The sequence below is a fragment of the Antechinus flavipes genome, chromosome 2 (assembly GCF_016432865.1).
Source record: "Antechinus flavipes isolate AdamAnt ecotype Samford, QLD, Australia chromosome 2, AdamAnt_v2, whole genome shotgun sequence".
NCBI classification, from domain to species: Eukaryota; Metazoa; Chordata; class Mammalia; order Dasyuromorphia; family Dasyuridae; genus Antechinus; species Antechinus flavipes.
In genome coordinates, this window is record NC_067399.1 from 481,610,085 (window position 1) to 481,634,987 (window position 24,903).

At 34.2% G+C, this 24,903-nt stretch overlaps 1 protein-coding gene across 4 annotated transcripts in view; it reads right to left on the minus strand.

The window, feature by feature from the left end:
• Positions 1-17,592, minus strand: part of SHCBP1 (SHC binding and spindle associated 1) — a 49,266-nt gene extending 31,674 nt beyond the window's left edge. For all 4 annotated transcript variants that reach the window (XR_007950915.1, XR_007950916.1, XM_051979779.1 and 1 more), the window contains exons 1-8: positions 17,479-17,592; positions 13,269-13,436; positions 12,692-12,807; positions 8,808-9,016; positions 5,931-6,023; positions 1,453-1,686; positions 1,208-1,373; positions 795-915 (exon numbers count right to left, since the gene is read on the minus strand). Coding sequence is in view for 2 of the 4 variants with exons in the window: in XM_051979779.1 (XP_051835739.1) it covers positions 795-915; positions 1,208-1,373; positions 1,453-1,686; positions 5,931-6,023; positions 8,808-9,016; positions 12,692-12,807; positions 13,269-13,436; positions 17,479-17,572 (1,201 nt within the window). In the remaining 2 variants the exon portion in view is untranslated. The remainder of the gene's footprint in view (positions 1-794; positions 916-1,207; positions 1,374-1,452; positions 1,687-5,930; positions 6,024-8,807; positions 9,017-12,691; positions 12,808-13,268; positions 13,437-17,478) is intronic.
• Between the last annotated feature and the right edge of the window lie 7,311 nt (positions 17,593-24,903).

Here is a 24,903-nt window from a genome sequence, read left to right on the forward strand (position 1 = left end):
ACACCAAAATGATATATGGTTTTTTGCATTACAAGCTTCATTGCTAACTTGAAGCTGTTTTGGTAAATAGTAGAACAGGTGTATATATATATTTGACACATTATAGAAATATACTGGACAAAGTTAAAGGATTGTAAAATAACCCAAATTTAGAAGTCACTCCAAATGTATGCTAAGACTGAATGGTACTAAGTTGTTGTTTTTTTAATAGGCTCTTTCAATGTTAAAAATCTTTAAAGAAAGAATACATCAGTCAAGGTATAAAATAAAGAATTTGTAATATGTCACCAAGCTTTTAAAGAATTAAACTAAAAACAATATTTTGCTTTATGCCAACTCCCAAAATATGATACCATCTTTCTTTCATGGAAATAAGTTGAATTTACAACAAGAATGACTGAAATATGTATAAAAGAGCAAGACGGAAGACCAAGGGAAACTCTAAGTTTAAAACCACTTCAGTTATATATTCTAAAAACGAAATCTCAACATACAAAATTGCCTAAAAAATGTTTGGGATGTTGCTTTAAAAAAATTTTTTCACTTTTGCATCTTGTATCTGCAAATTATTTCTAAAATACAAATATACCATAAAAATAGGGACTATGAAGAATAAACTACTTAGCATCCCCAATTTTCAGCCCAATATAGATTTCAAGACAACTCACTTAGAAATTTTCACAGAAATCATTCAACACTAAATTTATATTCTCAAAGTCTAACCAAGATTAGTAATTGGCTTCTCTTAAGCATGCAATACATGGCAATTGGTTAGGTGATTTTTTTATACATACCTTCTAATTCAATGGAGTCAGCAATAGAAAACATGCCATTTACCACATAATGACCAGGACAAATAATAACAGTGTCTCCTTCATAACAAGCATTTATAGCCGACAATGGGTCATTATGAAACTAAAAAAGAAAAAAATCTAAATTAACTCAAAACAACATGGAAAAAGTTACTGCAACTTGGAAAATCTAATACATAATTAATACATATGCTTAACACATATGGCACCAAAAATAATGGCCATTGATGATGAAAGAATATACAATTTTGGCAATTTCTTCTCTACATCTACTGTTTGTTTTTAATTTGTTCAATAAATATCAAGATCCTACTATGTATATATCACTAATTCTATGAAATTATCTCTAAGTTTTTTCAGGATAAATCTGAAATATTTCTTCTACTTGGACATACCTGAATTTCCATTTCTTCATGAGACTCCTGATAAAGTTTGTCTCTGAGCAGAGAATGCAACAGACTAGCCATCATGGAAGTTGATACAACATGGGTGATCTTTTTACCAGTTGGACGAACTCCCTTTGCTTGAATTCCAGTGTGTTTCTGATAACCAAACACGTATCTTAAAGGTACAAATACATCTGTCAATTCTCAACAAGAGCCATGTGGTAAACATTATCATTCTAAGAGTAATACACTACCTTAGAAGAGGGTTCTCAATGAGTTTTAACTTCTGTTTCAGCTGTTCCATTTCAGAATACAGCCTTAACCCTTCAGCCATGGAAACATTTTCTAATTCAGTGTCTGAGTCACCATTTGATATACTGCTTCTCAGATTTAAAAACTTCCTATAAATTTCTTCACACTCAGAAAGTAGATTGTGGTAGTCAATAATGAGACCTGAAGGGACCCGTCCTTCAAGTATGTCATAATGCCTGTAAGTTTAAAAACACAGTTAAAATCACAGCCTTTCAGGGGACCAGATCCACCTTTCCTAAAGACACAGAAAGTGGTTTGTTTTAACTGTACACTATCAAATGTATTCTAATTCCAATTGCATGAAAGACTACCAACCAGAAGACAGATGAGAAAGGAAAATCATTTTAAGTTCATTAAGTATTTTGAAAAGTTGATTTTATTTTTCCCCCTTAGACCAGAATATTTCTCTAATACTGAAAAGTCCATCAAGAAAAGATGGTATTTCTTTACTATACACCAATGATAAATTATCATTTTAAAAGTAACCTTTCTGGGGCACAGTGGATGGAGCACCAGCCCTTAAATCTGGAGGACCTTAGTTTAAGTCTGGCCTCAGACACTTAACACTTCCAGCTGTGTGACCCTAGGCAAGTCACTTAACCCCGATTGCCTCAGCAAAAAATAAAAAAATGGATAAAAGTAATCTTTCTTCTTCTATATGTAAAAAAAAAAAATGACTGGCTGAACATAAAAGAGAGGAAAAGAATGCAAAATAAGGGAAAAACCGAGTCTCAAAAAAAGGGGAGGAAAAGCAACTCCAAAACTTTACAAATGTGTTTGCCAGAGGTCTAAAAAAACAAAACAAAACACAAAACAAACCATGGTTATAAAACATCAGGATTTACAAGAAATTCAAGTCTTCCTTTTGCCTTTTAGCAGTACTATCCCTGATTATGCTGAATCTTCACTTAGGAAGATGATTAAACAATTTAGAAAAATTAAACATTTCAGATTCTAAGTAGAAAATCACCACTAAATTAAAGAAACACTAAAAAGGAAGAATAAAGATTTTGCTGGACAATTCTATAAATCTACTTTATACTTATGCTATTTGCTTAGCCATCTATTTAAAAGTATCACAGAGAACTAAAAAATTTTACCTCTTTTAGGTCAACAAAATAATTTTTGTTTATATACTGGAGTTCAAACTAATGACTTAAAGATGTAAAATCATTACCCATTGAAGACAAAGAACATTGTCAAAACAGTTAGAAAAATCTCAGTTCAAGTCCCAACATGAAGAAAAAAATCAGAACCCAAATCCTAAATAAATTGGTACCGAATTATGAAAACAAATGATACTTTAAAAGAATATAAATAGCTAATTTCTTTTCAAATAAATACATCAGATGAATCTTGGAAAGAAAGCTTTTTATCTGTATTGATTAAAGGATGAATACTTAAAGCCATTCTAAAAAGAGAAATGGAGAAACAAAACATTAGTTATTCAGCCACAAGTATAATAAAGTTGTGAAAAATTGAAGTTAGAATCCAAGAATAAGCATCCTAATATTTCTGATGCCCAAGTCAAGCCATCTTTTTATTCTTTATATTGAATCTCCAAAATCCAACTTGTATGGACAAAAAAAAAAAAAAATCATCTATGTAATTTAATTTAGATCACCAAGCTTTAAAGCATGATGTTTTAAAGTGAAAATAAAAAATATCTACTATGTACTATAATACCAAAATGGTGTAATATGCTTTTTTTGAGCTATACCTCCAGTTCTACTCTCATTTGAGACTTAAAGAATGCCCTTATTTATTTATTTGTTTTATTTGTTTGTTTTGCTGGGGTGATTGGGGTTAAGTGACTTGCCTAGATCACACAGCTAGGAAGTGTTAAGTGTCTGAGGCCAAATTTTGAACTCAGGTATTCCCGACTTCAAGACTGGTGCTCTATGATATTCTTATTTATGATAACATTCAAGACTTCATCAACAACAAGATTCTTCTCAACTTTCCTTCCTTCAGTCTTATCAGCTGAGGGTACTCTGTAAAATGTGTATAAATCATTTATTCTTGACTACCAAAAAAAGTATGAAATCTGAATACATTTTTAAGAGTAAAGATGAAATTCTCCAGTACAAATAGCATTCAGCTATCATTAAATTTCATTTAAGTCAAAATAAATCATTATTCTTTAAATTATATTATTCTTGAAAATTTTCTGGCTGGCTGAAATTCTGACATGCCAAGTACATATCTTAGAAAATAAGAAGGAAAGAAGATAAAAATCTCGGCTGATCTGTGAAAAAATAAATTACACATTACAATAAACTAAGAGAACTAAAGTCTCTTTTTTAGGTTGTTATTCAAATTTTTGGCTAATTAGATCAACAGACCCTTCCTTGAGCAATGAAGGCTCTATAAAATTAACAGGGTTAGTATATTAATAAATACAACAAAGCACCTACCACTGAAAAACTTTCAAAAATTTTCCAAAGTACAAGTTCCAGCTTTATTCACATTTTAACACTGCCTACTTAAGTCACTCTTTTGGAATTCATGAAAAGTTATCTGGTTTTATAGCACCATCTAATGGAAGGCTCAAAGTCATGCAATCCTAAAGTAGTGCACAATAATCTAGTGAGAAATTTGTTTTAGACCTTTAAGAAAGTATGTATGTAACTGTATAGAAAAGGTATGTAACTGTATAGAAAAATATGTAATTTGTAAGTAATCCAAAACTGTTGATTCAAACCTCGTTGAAATTTAAATGTTTTAGAATTCAATAACAGACCATAAAACAGTAACAATATATACTTATCTTTGAATAGGTAGCATTTATTCAGGTTAAAGTTTACAAAGCACTTTACAAATATGTTATTTTATCCTCACAACAGCCTGGAGAAGTAGGTGCTATAATATCATCATCCACATTTTATAGAAAATGGAGGCATATCAAGGTTAGGTAACTTGCTCAGGGTCAAAGCTAGTAAAGGAATAAGGATGCCTTGAACTCAAATTTTCCTTAAAAAAGGATTTCAAAATAAATTGTGTAAATGGCATAACTAGGACATTATTTGGCCTACTTAATAAAAATAATATTTAAGCATTTATGAACCTATATTCACAATTTATTGATTGTTAAATAATATTCTTATAGTCATTTTGACAAAACAAAGATTTCTACTTTATAACTCATTCTGACAATATTTCATTAGTCCAGTTTAAATTACCATCTGAACTTAGACTAAAACTACATTTACTGAAAAATATTCTATTATTCAAATGATTTTTGCCATTTTTCAATAGTACTATTAGTCTAAATCTGTTGTAGATTTAGATAGAGGGAGTAAGCTTCATTTCTACTGGGGTTCTACTGTCAACTCTCCAGAATTTTCTCCAGCATGCTACAGTAGCCTTCTTACCTAGAAGTTTACGTTTCTTCCTATGACCCCTATCTTGATTAGTTACTTTTAGAATTTCCATTAGAAGGAGAGTGACTAGGCCAACTATCTCCTTTCTTCTCCATGCTCTACTCCTAGTTCTATCAGCCTTATTCCCCTGGAAGTTCACTGGATCCTGACCATCACACTCCAGAAATTCACTCTATCCCTATGGTCTCTTCAGTTGAGCCAAAAATCCCATCTAAGGCATGGAACCCAGGCTACCCATATCTTCATTCCTCTCCAGGATGTACCCCTGACCTTGTGGACTTTGTATGTGTCAGAGACCTTCTCCCTGCCATTCCTTTTCAGTTTTCTTTACTGTGTTCCTCCATTAGAACATAAGTTCTTTGAAGTCAGGTACTCTCTTTTTGTTCATATATTTTCACGGTTTAGCAACAGGGCCTGGCATACAGTTCAGCTTAATCAATGCTTGTTGATTTGATTTGTGATGAGGAATCCTTTGGTGTAGGTATTGAAACTAGAGAGACACTGAGGTCCCCTCCAATTCTCAAATTCTGTGATTTTATTCACAAAATGTTTTTAGTTACCTTGAATTTTTTTTAAAAAGTGAAATTCAATGGATCACAGATTCAAAGTTAGAAGAGACTTTATTAGCAGTCTTTCATTATACATACAAGAAATCAGGGCCCAGAACAGCCAGAACAGATCTACCTTAGATTTCCCAGCAAGTAACTTGCAGACCCAAAGTTTGATCTTAAACCTTCAAACTCCAAACCCAGCACCCTTTCCACTGAATGATATTGCTTAGATAACTGTGTGAACATGAATTTTTTCAGTTATTTTCTTAAATTTATGTAAGCTCTGAATCAAGAACCCACTGTCTCCTCCACCACCCCATAGGTAGTGCCCTCAAGTGATTGGTAGGTATGTTTGGGCTTTGCAAAGGATGCTGTTTCTGTATGAGGTCTAGTTTTATATGATTTGATAAAAATAAAAACTAGTTAAAAGCACTGCAGGCACAAAGAAATAAACCAGTATTGAGAACAGTAATGACATACACTTACAAACGCAATCGAGGTTCAACACATCTGACAAAATAATCATATTCATCTTCCTCCTCTTCATCCCAACTCCTCCAAATATTTTGGTAGAAAAACCTAAAAAATAAATAAACATATATATAAAACATTAAAATTTAGTCACTAATTCAAAATGTAAAAATTCTTGTGAACAAAAACTGAACTTGCACTTGCAAATCAAAGAAGTTATGTCAACAAGAATATCCCAAACAGAAAACATTCTTTCAGATCCTAATAAAAATTCAGAATCATGAAGTACCTAAAGTATAAACATTCCTTCTACCTACTTGTGGAGTTTTTCCAGAAACATTGATTCTTTCAGTTTCTTTTTTCACCCAAAAACAAATATAAATAAACAAGACACTATAATAAATGCTAAGATTATGCTAAGAGTATAATAGTATGGTTCTTTCACTTTAGGTAACAATTACCTACTGCAGGTAGGTATTACAGTAGATAGTGCCCCAAACCTGTTAGAAAGGCTTCCTGAATTCAAATCTAATCTCTGACACTTGCCAGCTACCAGCTGTGTGACCCTGGACAAGTCATTTAAAACTGTTTGCTTCAATTTCCTCATCTGTGAAATAAACTAGAAAAGGAAACCACCCCAGTATCTTTGCCAAGATGATTAAACAATTAACCTACATGGGGAGGTAGAATACAAATATGCATGAAAAGTTAAAATAAAACAACACTACAATTAGCACCTGGTTTCAAATGCTTAGTATTATAATAAGTATTATGAATTCAAAATTGGGATGACTGTGAGCTTAAGGATTGAATTCATGAGTTCATTGGTACAGGGAATTCCTGAATAAGGAAATTCTTTTCTGTCTTCTCTGTAACTTATAGTTTTAGAGAATTGCCAAGAGTAATAAGAGGTTAAGTGACTTGAATTCAGGATCACATAGCCAGTATGTGTCGCATGTAGGACTGGAAACCAAGTCTTTATGGCTGTAAGAACAATTCTAAATTCAATACCATATGCTTATGTGTATATAAATGACATATGAATAAATGGATATATATGTGTGTACACATCTAAATGTGCACATATTCACATATTCTACATCAGAAAACACACCTAAGTTTCCCCTTTAAATCTACCATAAACATTAACTTTCAGATGATTCATAATGACGAATTCTAAATATCAAACTTGTGTCATCTCAACTGAAACTAATAAATTACCACGAAATGACATAATATGGTCAAAGATATGAGATATTTGATTAACAATATCTTATTGTAATCTAAAAATTTAAATCCAGAAAAGTATAAGAAAATTATAATGCTCCTAAATATACTTTAGCTTCTTATGCAAAATGGTAGCAAAGAAAAATCTTGAAATCATCATACAATTTTCCCTAAAAAGTAATGTTATAATCTAAAAAAAAAAAAAAAAACCTTACTGGTAGAACAAACATGAATATTTTGATTGGATTCGTCTAATTTGCTTTTGAGAGAACCACAAATCCAAAGAGTTTCTTACTCACACACACACTATTATTCATAATTTCCATAAAATACAAGCAATTTTCCTTTACCTTTAACTGTTTTCATTATTTATTAGAAACACAGATAGAACCAGGATGACTCCTTCACTTTTCTAATGTTGAACACAGTTTCTTGGACATGAAGAGGCAATACATGTTACAGTGAAGAGTAAGAGTTGAAATAACAAAATCTGGATTCAAGACCCAGTTTTCCCACATATAATCTTGAATAAGTCAAGGAGGATCAACTAAGATAGCATGAGGTAAAGTACTTTGAAGACATAAAGTACTGCTCCAAAAAAGCAATAAATATACTTAGCATAGAATCACTGTTGGTGTTTTGTGTTAAATTTTTTTGTACACTGTCAGAAATGTTACTTACAACCTGGGACTGAAGAAGATGACAAGGAGGAATATTTTCAATCTATAAAACCTGGGCCCAGTTCTTAAAATAAAATAATGGATATGGAGAGTTTATTAATCACATGAGGACTATTTCCCAGTTTCTAGGTAAAATTAAGAAGGAACAACAATGTACTTTATCCTTAAATAACCAAATTAAGCCTTAAAAAAAAAAAGTAAGCATTTTTAGTGAAATGGAACATCCAATCACTCTCCTAAGTTAATCAGTTAAAAATACAAAAATTTAGCTATATAAGATAAATGAGAGTTAAGATGTAAGTGATCCTATTTTTAAAGTTTTTTTTTTTTAAACTCCAGGGAAACACAGCTTAATACAAATAGTCTCTGTTTTATTTTAATCACATTTGAAATATAGGAATAAGTTAATAGTAACTATGCAAAGCTAAAATCAGTTATGCCAAAAAGTACTGATCAAAACTGAATTTTCCCTGAAAAACTACAGGAAGAAACAAAAGATTTATTTTAATCAGCATTAACCCAAAAAGTGACAAGAAAGAAAATGCTAAAATAGACGGAAAAATTAGGGCAAGTTTTTCTAGCAACAGTAATTCTCTACCAACTTGTTAAAAGTCAGTTCTTCAGTCTTGGGACTCTCTCAGAACATGTAATATTTATTTTCCCTTAAATTCATAGATGTTTCCCATCTTCCCAGCTTCCCAGAACCTTAAAAATTCTCTAGCAATAATTTCCAAATAATTCATCTCTTACAAAAACACTAAAGAAAAAGTCCTTTCTCCAAATGCTTTATTTTTGAACATCATTGCTTCTGCAAGTATACAATTAAAGAAAAAACCTCCACCTTTAAGCATTTTAAAATAAAGACAATAACTGGTTTGATTAACTTGGTTAATTTGATAACTTGGTTACTTTTGGGATCTTCATTACCTCAGTTTCATCCAATATTTCTAGATAAGAGACCATTTTTATATATTTCTCTTCTTACCTGACATGTTCAATTGCAAGTGCTGTCTGGTCAAACTCGCCTGAATCATCAAACACCACCCACAGTTCTTGAAGAGGCAACTGATTTTCTTTCAATTCTAGCAGTTCTTTCATGCATTCCAAAGTAAAGGTATTAACTCGAGATTCGCAAAGGTAAGGATGAGTAAGCTTCACCTCTGCTTTCAAAGATGAAAAATCTACATTTGTGACCTGAAATTTAAAATAATATGACAATGGAATAAGATGGTTTTCATATCAACTGGACAAGTAATACAAAGCTAGGCGGGATGGCCAAATACATTCGGTGATAAAGTGAGAATCTCAAAGTTCAGTTTAAAACAATGGATCAAATAAAAGATACTATTTAATAGGAATACATACAAGGTCATATATTTCAGTTAAAAAAAAAGAAAAAAGCCAAAAACCTTCCAAATAAAAGATGGAGAAGGCATAGTTAAATAACAATTCACGAGAACTCAGAATTCCCATGTCAAAGAAGCTAAATCAATCTTAGGCTGCATTAAGAGACATAAGAATATGGCAGTCCCACTGCATCCTGCTTCAGTCAATCCACATCTGGAACACTATATTTAGCTCTGCAACCCACATTTTAAGATCTATTTTGCCAAGTCGAGAACATCCAGAAAAAGACAACCAGAATGGCAACGGAACCAGCAACCACACCATGTGAAGTACAAATTAAGGAATTACAGATGTTTAACCTAAAAAAAAAGATCTGGGAACAGGAAGAACAGCTGTCTTCAGTTATGTGATAGGCTATCATGTGAAAGAGAAATTAGTTTTGTTCTGCTTGACCCCAGGAGGCAGAAGTGGGATGTTTTCTAAGGAAGATGGAAGATCACTTGTAAGAACTGATGGTAAGATTCCAGTTCATTTAGGCGTTAGTGTAGATGGCCTCCAACATTTCTTCCAACTCAGCTATGGAATGCTTTGAAAGAGTGTGTCGGTATGTTTTCCAATTCATTTTAAGATATAAAAAAATTATTGAAAATTTAACAATTCAGAAGTTAAAAAATAAAAAGATACTATTGTTCGAGGCTTCAGAAAAGGCATAAACTTTAACATATATAAAGAGGAGTTATTAATCTCTCTTCCTCAAGTCTCTCTTCTCCCCAATCTATTTTCCACAAATGCCAAAGTGATTTTCCTAACTCTAACCAGTTACTCCTTTATTCAATAAACTCCACTGGCTGCTGATTATCTCTAGATTACCTCTAGATCCTCTGTTTATCAGCATTTATAACCTTTCATGACTTAGCCTCAACTTACCCTTCCAGTCTCATTATACACAACACTCTCTTCAATATATGCTATGATCCAGCCAAAATGATCTTCTCTATTTTTCAAATAAACTTCATCCTCCCATCTCTCTCCCACCTTTGTACAACTTAACTTCATCTGCCTTCCTATCAAATACTGCTAATAGCTGAATTTTCAGGTAAATTATTTTATGATTTTTGTAGTTTAAGGTAGAATTTGGAGTTTCACTTTAAACTGGGTAAGAAAGTTCAGAGGCAGACTATTACTAACAATGAAATATATTATCAGGTGCAGCAAGAACAGTTATCATAGCCAAAAAGAAGATATGTCAGTCATGCAGCAAGTGAGAGAGATAACAGCCCAAGAATTAGAGATCACAGGATAAACAGATTTAGAGTTAGAAGGTATCTTTGCAGTATTCCTTCTACAGATGAATCAAGTAAGGCTAAGACAGGTTAAGTGACTTAGCCAAGGTCACACAGGAAATAAAATGGCAAAAATAAAATTAGAACTCAAGTCTTCTAACTCCAAATCTATCACTCTTCTCTACTCCGCCACCTAGCTGCCAGTACAATGAAAAAAAAGAGAACTGGATTTGTAATCAGAAGACTTGGGTTCAAATCATGTCTCTGCCAACCTCTTGGGTGGCCAAAGGCAAGTCACTATGTTCCCAGCCTCAGCTGCCCTATCTGCAAAATGAGAGGTTTGTAGCAGGTGGCCCTTAAGGTCCATTCTAGCTCTCAATTGATGGCCTACAAATTGCATTGTTACTCATAACTATTAAAAGTACTAGAAGATGGCCTCTAACATGTTGAATAAATCCACTATGGAGGATTTACAGAAAGACAAGGACAAGAAAGAAAAGATGAGAAGATATGGATAAGTATTTGATTTGTATCAATGAGACTACCCATACCAATGAGATTACTAATCATTAAAATATTACAGGAATACCCAACCAACATTATCTCTAACATACAGATTCATGCAAGTTGTAACATAATTAGTGTATTGCTTAACAAACAGAAAAAACCAAGGTTAGGCTGAGACTTTAAAGTTAAATAACAAATATCCATATTTGATTCTGAAAGCATAAACATCCTACTGTAAATGTCATCCCTTTTAATACTGCAGAATTTCAACAGAAAGACTATATTTAATAAAGTCACAATTCTGTAGCCTGATAGTACCAGGCTAATAATAAAAGTCTTTTAAGACTTCTGAAATTTTCAAATTTCATGGAAAGTAACGTCTTTAGTACCAAGTGGTAAAGAAAAAAAGTTACATTGAGAGAACATGGCAAAGTAAACACGTGAGAAAAATTTTGTTAAATTTTTCTTCACCCCAAATACAATTAATTCTTCAACTTATGGCTATTTTTCTGAATGCTCTTTCTTTAAAAATCCTCATCTAAAGCAAAGCTTTTAAAACTCTGGGTCATGAACCCTATGGGGTTGTGTAACTGACTGTGGAGGTCATGAAATTATGATTTATTATCAGTAAATGTTTCATTTGAATATTTATTTCAAATATAATAAAATATTTGCTACTAGGAGATTAACCAATCACCAACTGATACATTTAGCTGGCCAACATAATTTATAGAACTATTATAGTACTGAGGGAGTACCACACTGATGCAATTATGGATCTTTTAAGGTAAATAATAATAATTTGAGTAGAATAGATACATTCCACTATAAAGTCGATCTGTATCAAGATGTCATCAGACAACAGAAGATATCCTTGATCCCATATGAATTGAGAGAGAAAAAATAAAAATGTCTTGATCAAATATGAAATATTTAAAAATAGTGATCTTAAAGATTTAAAAAAAAATTTCAGAAGTCTCAAAGAACTATCTTAATGAAGATTTCTAAGTATGAACTTTACTCCAAGTTAACATAGAAATCTAGAATTAAGATAAAAAAAATCTATGATTCACTGCCCTGTACATAAGAACTGCAGTAAATGACATTGTTTCTAAAGGAGTTGTAGTATAACTACTTGTATTCACACTTGTCGGTTTAACATTACAGTTTAGCAAGGTTTTTTGTGGTCCAGTTAACAAACACTGAGAAAATTCACAGCTGTAATTAGAGTGCAAATTTAATGGGAAAGACCCAGTCAATTGAAAAATAAGATTGTTTTACTTTCTGGAATGGGGCACATTACCAAGAGATTAACCACATAACTACAGATTTGTTAAGCAAAAAATGGGCTGTCTTGTATTGCCTATTTGGCTTGAGCTATTTAATGTGCTACAATTAAGACGACAAAAAATTAATTGAAACTGCTACTGACTTATAACTAGATCTTTTTTTAAACAAGTTCAGAGCACCTACACTTCACAGATCTATAGTCAACTTCCTTTTACCAGGAGGACATTGAAACTTAAACAACTGAGATTTTCAAATAGCTTTCCTTCAGTTGCTTTTAAAATTTGCTTGAATGCTTTATCCACCATGGCAATTAGATGTGGAAAACATGTTATTTTCAATCAGCTCATAAACTTTAATTAAAAATAAGTACTTTGGCTATAACAGTCTGAAGTAAAGTGCTTTTAGCTAGAGACAAATGTCTTAACAACTGAATTAAATTTACCTCAACCAGCACCTCGAACACATTAGTGCGCCAGATTGCCTGCCATCCAGATGGTTCAAGGACCTTCTCCAAGTACTCAGCTGTGAATTCCCTTACCTCGGAAGCCTTGCAATCAGCTACAAACAAATTAAATACTTGAAATAAGAATTTATACTACATAAAGCAGAAGGAAGCTACTGTCCACCCAACCATTTGATATGTGCACTCCATTCTCAATATGACATTGCAGTCAGACTGACAAGCCTGTTTTCAAATGCAATAACTATAATGTACATTTCTTTGTATTAACTACTCTTTGAAGTAGTAAAAATATTACCATCCTCATATTACAGATGAGGAAACTGAGGTTTAGAGAGTTTGTATTGCTTGCCCAAGGTCCCACAGCCAATGAATGGCAGGGAAAAAAGATTCTATGCCCTGTCTCAGAAACAGCAGCTCCATTTACACAGTAATTCTAACAGCAGATTCTAGGGTACAGCAGTGCCGTTAAAAAGATACCATATTCCCACCAAATTACAAAGACAGTGAAAATATAAGAAGCAAGAAAGCCCATCTTACATACAAAGTGAATACTTACCTAGAATATAATCTTGATAGGCTCTGAATCGCTCATAGAACAAAAGCTGATTTGTTTGGAAAATGTCTGGAAAAGGTACATTCCCTTCTAGCACAAACCTTTGCAAAATGGTCCCTAGTTTATTATGACTGCCATAATCATTAAATGTATCTTCATCTTGGAACAAGTCTAAAAGAGTAAAAAAGAAGAACATTCAACTTCCTAAATACTTACAACATCTTTCAATTACACAAAAATTAAAACACTTACTCATTAGAACAACAAAGAAGCACAAATGAGCATTCGGGTATCATAGTTTATTTACCTCTCCCCTTGTCAGATGGAACTATAGTTTATTCAAGAAAGCCTAAAAACATGTCAAATTAAAAGTGCTCTTTCAAAATCCTAAGAGTTTTTTTGCAAGTTTATATTTTTACATCAAAAGATGCTTTCTTTTCTTCTAAAGACTACACCTTTAATTCTTTACTATGACTTAGCATTTTTCATTTACTCAACATTTTATGATCATATATTTCCCTTATAACAATACTATAAATTTCCTGACAAATAGGGAAAAGGATGACTCTTCCTTTCTAATGACTAGCACTTTTAGAGGAGATTCACTTTTTTTTTTTTTTTTTTACAACTTCAAGTTTACAATGCTCATTCCATATACAGTGATAAAATAACTTTTAAGAGAAAAAGTTTTATTTTCTTCTTATGTAGGCTGTGGGACTCCTCATTTAAGACCTTAACACTTAAAAAAAAAAAAAAATGGTCCAAACTGTCCCCTCTTCCAATAAGCTGGCCCTCAATGATAATATGATTAATTATATCAATTATTTACTATCTGTAGTTTCTATAGTTTACCTGTTTCCACTCCTAATAGTTGAGTAACAATGCATAATTTATTTTCCATGCTCATTTCCCAATTTTACCTATTTCCCACACATTATTCTATATAACAAGCCATGTCATAACAGCAACAATAATACAGATCAATGTCACCTTGGTTAAGTCACTTAGTCTTGTTTCCTTCAGTTCCTCATCTGTAAAATAAACTGGAGAAAACCGCAAACCACTGAACTATCTTTGCCAAAATGTCAAATGAAGTAACTGTCAGACATGACTGAAAACAAGTGGTCATCATCAATGTTTATGGTAGCATTCAACAGATGGATTTTTGATTGACAATGCATCACTAAGTGTTTCAAAGCAAATTAATATTAATTTCTCTTACTTCTCATTATTCCTGCTTTCCTAGACTCTATTCCAAGTGTTAGAACTGCCCTAGTGGCCTGCACTTGGCTTTACTTAGCCTCATAGTACAGCAATGAAGGTTTACAATGCAATAGAGACCTACATTTAGGAAGGAAAATTCACAAGGTGACAAAAGAATAACAATAACTTACTTGTATAATCCTTTATATTTGACAAAGTATTTTCTTCATAAGGACTCTGTGTGAAAGGTGATGATAACTCAGATTTACATAGAACTTCAAGGCTTACAAAGGACTTTTCTCATAAAAATCAATCAATAAATATTATGTGCCAGTCACTGTGCTAAGTGCTTAGAATACAAAAAAAAAAAAAAGATGCAAAGGACAATCCCAGCCCTTAAAAAGCTAACAATCTGATGGGGGAGATAACAAGCAAACAAATATATATAAAGCAAACTATAATCAAGATAAGTAGAAAATAATCGGCATATGGAAGGCACTGAAATTAAGGGAAGATTTCCTATAGAAAAAGTATTTTATTTTTCCATATTACAAAGAAGCTCAGATTTAGTTCAATTTAAGAAATATTTATTAATGATTACTTTGCAACTGAAATAGGTGATATAATAGCAGGGGGAAAAAATATGACCCCATCCTCAAGGAATTTATTTTCTAAATAGAAAGGATACAATGTGTACAGAGATACATAGCTTAAAGGGTAGGATGTAATAAGTGCAAAGGAAAGAGACAGGTAAAATGGGTAGGAAAAAAATGTTTACTCTCAAACTCATAAGTGACTCGCCTATGGTCAACAATTCAACCTAGGTTACAGATCAGAGCTGGAAAGGTACAATAGTTTACATTATAGGGAAAGAAAATGAAGCCCACAGAAGGAAGATTTGCCCTAAGTCAGAAACAAGACAAAGCTAAATCTAAATTCCAAGTTTACTGCTCTCTCATGAAAATGGGTCTTAGACTATGCTCAAAAAGTTATCAAACTGTGCATACCCTTTGATCCAGCAATGTTTCTACTGGGCTTATACCCTAAAGAGATACTAAAGAATGCCCAAATGTTTGTGGCAGCCCTGTTTGTAGTGGCTAAAAGCTGGAAAATGAATGGATGCCCATCAATTGGAGAATGGTTGAGTAAATTGTGGTATATGAAAGTTATGGAATATTATTTTTCTGTAAGGAATGACCAGCAGGATGAATACAGAGAGGACTGGCGAGACTTACATGAACTGATGCTAAGTGAAATGAGCAGAACCAGGAGATCATTATATACCTCAACAACGATACTGTTTGAGGATGTATTCTGATGGAAGTAGATCTCTTCGATAAAGAGAGCCAATTCAGTTTCAACTGATCAAGGATGGACAGAAGCAGCTACACCCAAAGAAAGAACACTGGGAAACTGCTTGCATTTTTTTCTTTTCGGGTTATTTATACTTTCTGAATCCAATTCTCCCTGTGCAACAAGAGAACTGATCGGTTCTGCACACATATATTGTATCTAGGATATATTGTAACCTATTTAACATGTAAAGGACTGCTTGCCATCTAAGGGAGGGGAAAAATCGGAACAGAAGTGAGTGCAAGGGATAATGCTGTAAAAAATTACCCCTATCAATAAAAAGTTATTTAAAAAAAAAATGATCTTCCAAAAAAAAAAAAAAAAAAAGGGTCTTAGGCCTTAACCTAGATCACCCAGCCTCTTACTGTATAATGACTTAATATGATTATGTATCAATGACAAAACAGAATTCAAGCTCCCATCCCATTCCCATGACTTTGGAGACTGAAGAAGTAGGACCAGTGCTCAAGGATGATGTCTGAACTTGGAACCTTAAGTGGTCAAGATTTATTAGCACCTACTTCATAGATTTAAAGTGAGGATAAAATGAGGCAGCACTTGAAAAGAGCTTTTGCAAACCTTTAGGCATAATAAAATCGATAGCTATCTTTATTTGCAATGAGCTATTGTAATCACTGAATTCTCAGCCAGAAGTGGTAGAGCTAACTGGATTTTCAAAGGTTGAAAAGGAGCATCCAACTAGTTTTAAATCTTCGAGGATTAGCAGTAAAGAACTATAACTGCCATTCAATTCAAAACCACTTAATAAATTCGCACTTGCACAAAGACCCGATTTATCGGCTCCATTTCTCTTAGGGGCAGGCACACAGTTCAAACTTTGCCTTTTCCTCTCTAGCTGCACAGGCCCTGAGTACTTCATCCAATTTCACTGTCGGGAAGGACCTCTAGACAGTCAACTACCTGAACACTAATCACCTCTACAACATCCCTGAATCATGATCAAAAGACAACTTTGAAAATCTCCACCTTGTCAATAAAAAGCTATAATAAAATAAAATAAAATAAACAGGAGCAACAAAAAAGAAAGAAAGAAAATCTCCACCGATGGGGAACTCACTACTTCCCGTAGCACCTTCGGACACCTTGAACAATTAAATAATTTTTCCCAAACATCAAGCCCCAATGTGCCTCTTCCTTTGCTGCTACTTCTAGCCTCTCCCAAAAGCCCAAGATGTGCTTGGGACTAGCTGAGCAGCCGCACTCCCCTCACCCACGCCCCATCTTCGTTCTCAAAATAAACTTCCCAGGTGGTTTTCCCCAGGCCGGGCCTCCCTGCAGGGAGTCAAGAAATCATTCGGCCCAGCCCCTTTTACAGACCAGGGAAATGCAATTCGGCCGGGAGAAGTCAAGTGACTGGATCGAAGTCACACAGACGGAAAGGATTAGAAAACGCGACACACTCAAATCAAACTTGGGTGTGTTTTCGCCTCCCCGCCTGCTCCTTCCCCAACGCAGTTAGGTTCCCTCCCGCGGGAGCTCCCGGGAGCCAAAGACACACCGCCCCGCAAAGGAGAGAAGCTCTCGGGCCCCGCCGGGCTAAGAGGAAGTGCAAGGGGCGGACGACAGCCGCGGCCTCTGCCCGCTCGCCCGCCTGCCGGGCCCACCGCAGCCGCCCCGGGGAATGGGAGATGCGCACCACGTTGCACGTCCGAAGACACCCCGGACGCCCTGGAATCCGGGGCCGGAGCCGCAGTCCCCAAGCCTTCAGCCGTCACCAACCCTTCAGCCATTTCAAATTTCCGCGGGCTGCACTGTGGGACGCCGTGACGTAAACCCACCGGAGGCCACTGGTTGGAAAGTAGCCAGCAGTACAGAGGCCCAATCAGAGGAAGGCTTACATACGTTCGCTCTTCCGAAAGGCGAGCTTGGCCGCGTCTTGGCTTAGCAAGACCCAACTATGTCTCCCCCTCCTGGCTGGGAGGCGAGGCTGCAGCGTCAAAAAGCCATCTACTTGAGCTCGTACGATTTTTAGATTTAGCTCTGGAAGTGATTTCAGAGACCCTCGGATCCGTGTTTTTTGTTTTGTTTTGTTTTTACAAACTGAAAACCTGGAAGGTTAAATGCCTTGCCTAGTTTAAGGTCGAGTTAAATGCATGACAAAGGAAGGAATTATGCAAAACCTGTCCCAGCCCTCTTCCCTCGGAATCACGTGCCCTCCTATTTATTACTCTGTATGTGGTTAGTTTTTACTTATCTAGAGACACGTTGTATCCTCCTGGAGAGCAGAAACTGTTTCTGTCGGGATTTTTGTTTTGTTTTGTCTTTGAATCCCCAGGGCCTGCCAAGCAATAGGCACTTAAAAAATTCAGTCAAATGGGTAAATCTTAAAATACTGTCCAAATATCAGCTTTTTTAAAAAAAGATGTGTAATATAGTGGCAAGAGAGCTCCACTTGGAATAAAGAGAGATCAGATTGTTCGTGGTGTTTTCAAAGATTCCAATAGGCAATAAAGATACAACTAAGTCAAGTGCAGTCGTTGTCCTCTAGGAACTTACTAACTGGGGAAGATAGCACGCAAAAATAGGCTGGGGGCGGGGAGGGCAGCCTAGCTGGAAGGGAGGATGGAGATGTCCAAGAAAAAGCCCAAAAAGCGCAGATACATCTGGAGAAGCCCCAAAAATCTAGATAGCTTGGGGGGAAAGCCAAAGAAGGTCACTATGTATAACTGGTGGAAAATAGAAGCTATGAAGTTACCAGAAAGTCATTTGTGCTCTCAGGACCTCATTTTCCTTATCTGTAAAATGGGGGTATTAATTTGTATAATTCCTACCACACTAAATTGTTATGAAGATCACATTAGATAGTAGGTAAAGTGCTTTATAAATCTTAAAACGCTACATAAATATCAGATATGATTTAAGTACTCAGTTTCCTGCCAAAATTGCCTATTTGTCATTACTCAGTTGGGAATTTCCACGTCCATTCTCCCTGCCTTTCACTCTCTTTTTACCTCTAAGCAGAAGATACATCTTTGAGTAATCAGTTATACAATCCATAGCTTTAAATCTCTTCTTAATATAACTATTAGCAGACCATGAAAGAGGCACCAATCTGATTTTTAAAAAGTTAAAGATATGAAAGCTGAGAAAATTTAGGAGGAAATCAAATTGTAGAGTCATTGTCTAATGCCCATATATATGTAACTATCCCATCATCCTTAGAAGTGGTTGAAGGTGAAAAGAAATCTCTTGGGGAAAACTTATGGGTGTGTGATGGTGCTTGGGAAACTGTCCCTCATTATATGGGCAAATGGAGTGAGGGAAATTGTCAATCTTTTTGGAAGGTTTACAGTGGTCAGTCTCTTGGGGGAGGTTGGAATCTCCTACCTTCTTCAGTTCAAAGGCTGCTTCCTACATGAAATTTTTCTTTCTCCTTCCAACTTATACTGATTCCCTCTACTCACTCTCCCCATAATCTTGAATTTGTTTTGTATTAAAAGAGACAATATTTGAATTCAAGTTTCCCTGACTCCAAGATCAGCACCACATCTATCATATACTAAGCTCTAAGTGACTTTCAATCACTTTCTATCTTCCATACAAAGATATGATATAATATAATAAAATATGTTTTATTGCTTTCCCCTCCTCATATTAGAGCATGAGCTTCTTGAAAATAAGGACTATCTCACTTTAGTATTTGTATCTCAGCATGTAGCACAATGCTTGTAACATGAGCAGAACTTAATAAATGCTTTTTCAAATGCTAACCATCTTCAGAAAGAGAGTTGATAAATTCTTAGTGCAGATTAAAAAATACTTTTTTTCACTTTATTTCCTTTCACTTTTTTTTTTAGCAACATGGCTAATATGGAAATGTGTTTTGCATGATTTCACATGTATAACGGTCATATTGCTTGCCTTCTCAATGAGTGGGGGAAGGGCTGGAAGAAAAGAGAATTTGGAACCCAACATTTTTTTTAATTAATGTTTAAAATTTCATTGTTTTTACATGCTTTTTCATTAATTCAATCAGTATGGATAGGGATTACCTATTTTTAAGGAAAACATTCCAAAAAAGTTTTGTGTTCACAAAGATCTAAATTATTGGATTCCTTCTTGGGTATAAAAACAGGCAAGAAATTGGAAAAAATAAAAAGAGGGAAGGGAGAATTATTTGGTAAAGCAACAGGTAAAACTGATAAGTAAAGTAATATAACTATTAGCAAACCATGAAAGAGGCACCAAAATGCTGTGATGTTCCTGAGCTACCAAGAGTAGAAACAAAGAAGCAAAATGTGGGTTAGAGTCAGAGTGGAAGGGGAATGCATAGGAGAGTAGTGTCATGGTGACTCCATACCTAGAAGTTCTTGTAGAAGAATCCTGATGTCTGCTGAACTTCAGGAGATTTCAACCTCCCCCAAGAGGGTAAGTAATGCATGGCTGATCACTGTAAACCTTCCATAAAGAATGACAATTTTCTCATTCCATCTGCCCATAAAATGAGGGACAGTTTCCCAACCACCATAAGTTTTCCCCAAGAGATTTCTTCTCACTTTCAACCACCTCTAAAGATGATGGGATGACAGATAGATAGAGATAGTGATAGAAAAAGAGATAGTTATATGTACACTAAAGTGACTCTATAATTTGATTTCCTCTTACAATTTTCACAGTTTTCATGTCTTAATTAACTGCTTTTAATATTAAATTGACATTTCTTTCCCGGTCTGCTTACCAACAGTTATACTAAGAAGAGACCTTGAGCCATGATTTGTATAACTGATTACTCAAAACAGGAAAAGTAACCAAGGTCTCCAGAGCTAGCATTTTTAGATTCTTCAGGGGCCCACTTGTTAAATAAATGTAACATCTGTTTCACTAAGATCTCTCCTCCAGAGATTACAGTTACTCTGAATGCCTTTCAAACAAGTCTTGAAAGAAAATTTTCTAGGGAAAGAGAAGGAAAACTCTGGGTCCCCAAGGAGAAAATGTCAGTGGAGTAGAGGAAAAAGCTACAAAACAAAGAGACTGGGGCACTGAACATAAATTTTAATCACTTACATATCAGTCTGGTCAGGTTTCTTCTCTGCTAAAAAGTTTTCAGTACCACACTCTTGACTTCCAAATAAAGTTCACATTCCCAGCTAGCATTAAAGGTCCATCAGTCTGGCAGCACCCTCCATACCCAGACTTCAATCATGTTTTTCCCCCTCTTATATGCATTGTATCTTGCCCCTAAACTGTGTGTTTTACCCTATTAATGTGCCTGGATTCTCACTTCAAGCTTTTTCTCCAACTATTCCCTACACCTAAAAAATAGGTTTTTCACTTCTTTGCTTAGTAAATTTCAACCTAATGTTTAAAGCATCACTGAAATACCACCTCCTCTAGGAAGCCTTCCTTTATACATCTTGACAGTACAGACCTTAAACATTTGGGATTGTGTCAGTTTTTGATTTTTATATCCCCAGAACGTAACAGAGTAGGTACTTCACCAGGGTTGGTACAGTAGATTCTAATACATTTCCCTGTTCTCTCCATTTCAATCTATCCTATACAAGGCTGCTAAAGAGATCTTCATATAATCACTATTTCCACTAATAGCCCTGATCAGTAAAAATGGCAAAACACAATTGTAAATTTGAACTTTTGTCTTAGTATGGGTTTCAAGGGGATAAATTTTCTTTTTTCAAATATGTTTTTAAAAAACAACCTTTATACATTTATGTAAATTGTATGGAGATGAATGAGCAGAAGAACTTCAGAATTTTAACTGCTAAACACAAAGCTACATATTTCATCTAAAGCACTCATTACAGCCACCAAAAACCATTCTTTGAGTGCAAGAGTCTCAAACATCTAGATGTTTGTTGTTTTCTTGTTTACATTTCTTTAACATATAAATTTTTTATGGATTTTTTAAACCTATGTTCAAAAGCCCCAGTATCAAAACCACTATAGTAAATAAAAATCTTGCTGTAATATTGAATAAAAGTGTTACTTGAATTTATTTTCCTTTATTTAAGAGCTGATGTCACTTCTCTACTCAATGAACTCCAGTTGCCTCTAGGATAAAATATAAATTCTTCTGTTTTTCCTTTAAAGTTTTTCACAATTTGACCCCAATTTATTTTTCTGGCCTCTCATTATTCTACTTCCTGCATTGTACAATCTAATCATACTAGCCCTTTCTCTGTTTCTCACACTGTCTTGTCTCATTTTTGCACTGAACTTCCTATGTGGAAGATGAATTTTTCACAGTTGTCATGGCATAAGATTTGCAATAATGTTTGATACTGATTAATATTTTCTTTGATTTATTCATCTACCTAGCTTTAGTTCCCAAATTAAAGCATTGTATTAGAGCCAGGCTCTATCCCCTCCTGTATTTCTGAGTATTGGTTCTGACCTGCTTGATCTCACTTTTGTTCCTTATGTTCTTATACTGATCTCCACCTCCTCGAGTCTCTTATTCTTATTCTTTGAAATAGTGAGCTATATACTTCAACAACAATACTACATGACGATCAATTCTGATGGATGTGGCTCTCTTCAACAATGAGAGGATCCAAATCAGTTCCAATTGATTTGTAATGTAGAACCAGGGACCCCAGTACCCAGCACCCAGAAAAAGAACATGAGTATGGACCGCAACATAACATTTCCACTCTTTCTGTTACTGTTTGCTTGCCTTTTTGTTTTTTTGTTTTTGTTTTTGTTTTTTTTCTCAGATTATTTTTACCTTCTTTCTAAATCCAATCTTTCCTGTGCAAAAAGATAACTGTATAAATATGTATACATACACTGTATTTAACTTATACTTTAACATATTTAACATGCCATTTGGGGAGAAGGAAAAGGGGGGAAAAGCTGGAACAGAAGGTTTTACAAGGGTCAATGTTGAAAAATTACCCATGCATATGTTTTGTATATAAAAAGCTATAATAAAAAAATAAAATTTAAAAAAAGAAAAGAAAAGAAAAGAACTAGAGAGGGAGCACTAGATCTTCAGAGTCCTCTTTGGTGTTCCAGGAAAGAATGTTAGGAACCTCAGAGCCCTTGGACCAGGATTGTCCCAGTCTGAGTTCCAGTCAGCATCCTGATCAGTGATGCTCCCTGATAGATAAAGAATCTGGCAAACTACATGGATCTGTCCCATCTTGTCATGCTGATATTTCCTTTGCTGGAGAGATCCTTTTCTTATTGTCTTTGGGGGTTTCAACTGTCTTTTTTTTTTGAGTGAGGGGAAATACACACCTTATGTAGTTTCTCATTGTGGTTTTTTAAATCATTGTTTTGTCTGGCATGAAATTCTGTAATTTGCTGGTGTAGATGTAGGGAAGTCGAGCAACCTCCCTCTCCTTTGGTCAACCATGTTGACTAGGAGTCCTAAATTTCATCTCATTAGAGTTGACTCATTTTCTAAACTAAACAAATTTTTTCATGGGTGATATCATCTGCTGTCTTAGACATTCAAAAGAAAATTCTGGTTTTATTAAAACTAATGAATAAATTACTTTTATTATAGCTTTGATGCCAACCCCAGTATGTATTTTCTCTAGAATTTGACTAGTTGAGGGGATAATACCTGAATTGACCATTCATGAAAAAGAGAGCCTCCAAGTGATAGATACAGGAATTTGGAGGGATTACGAGGAAATAGTTTAGACCAAGAAAAAAGGAAAGGCATATTAATAATAAGTGAAGTTGATACAAAAAAGTTAGTCAGCACAATAATTAATAAATTCTAATGGCACCATTGCCATTTTTTCAGCAGAAGACTATCTTAACTGTTTTCTTTATAGTTATTTGAGGGAAAGTTCCTTATTCCATAAAAATAAAAATAAAAATGATTCTGTGGAAATAGAATCATCTTTAAGTTGCCAATAGTACTTTAAAAAAAAAGAAAAGAACGAAGAAGTTAGTATGTTTTGTGTTTTAGAACCACATGAGGGCGTGCTAGCATTTCATAAGCAAAAGTATCCTCAATTTATAGTTTAAACTGATCCTACATTTAGATGTCTGTGTATTTGCCCTATTCTCACATTCAACCCTACTCCCATCCATGTAATTGTCCTTAAACATGCATCTGACCACAAATCTCCTTAATCAACTCAAATCGTTTTCTTATTCCTTATAAGATAAATTCTTCTCTATAGCTTTTAAAACCCAAACAAACTGGCTCCAATCTAACTTAACACATTCATTGAATATTGCAGCCTCTCCTGAACTCTGTTCCTCACATAGGAATACTCTATCCCCCATGTCAGTGGCCCCACATATCTGCAATGTAGTGACTCTAACTTATAGAATCTTTCTCTTCCTTTAAGATGCAGTTCAACAGCAATCTGACTCCCCTAAATGCTAGTTCCCTCCTTCCCAAATTAGCTAGTATTTAATCACTTTGTACATATTTGTATTTATTCATTTTATATTTATCCTGTATTTCTTATATGTATTTAATGTATTCCCTACTAGAATGTAAACTACTTGCATCCTAGTAGAGATTATTTCTTTCTTATACCAGAATATTCTGTACCTGACATATAATAGACACTAAATAAATATTGATTGATTAATTGAGATATCACTCAAATACAATATCATTTTCAACCGAGGATACAATTTTAAGAAATATTAGTATACTAATATGTAGGTGGCACATATCCATTTGTATGTATTCACAAATATACATATATCAGATTTATCAAGAAACATTAAATAGGTGTAAATTATTAAATACAAATAGCTTATTTCATGCATGAAATAGGTTTCTGAAAACATTAGTGTAAATAATATAAATAATGTAAATAAATAAATAATAAAAAGTTTATATGTAACTTGCTTCTTAGCTATACACGAAACAAACATATATATACAATATGTCCACATATAGCTATAATATATATGCATACACATATACATGTGTTACATAGGCATAATATATAGATATATACATACATATATACATATGTGTTACAAAGGCATAATAGGTCATACCATTTATTAATGCAGAGAGCTAGCCAAGGAGGAAACTCCTTTTACTAATTTAGTTCAGCCACTTCTCTGAACTTAATATGTTAGACATTCATTACATATTATCTTAATTAAAGTCCTC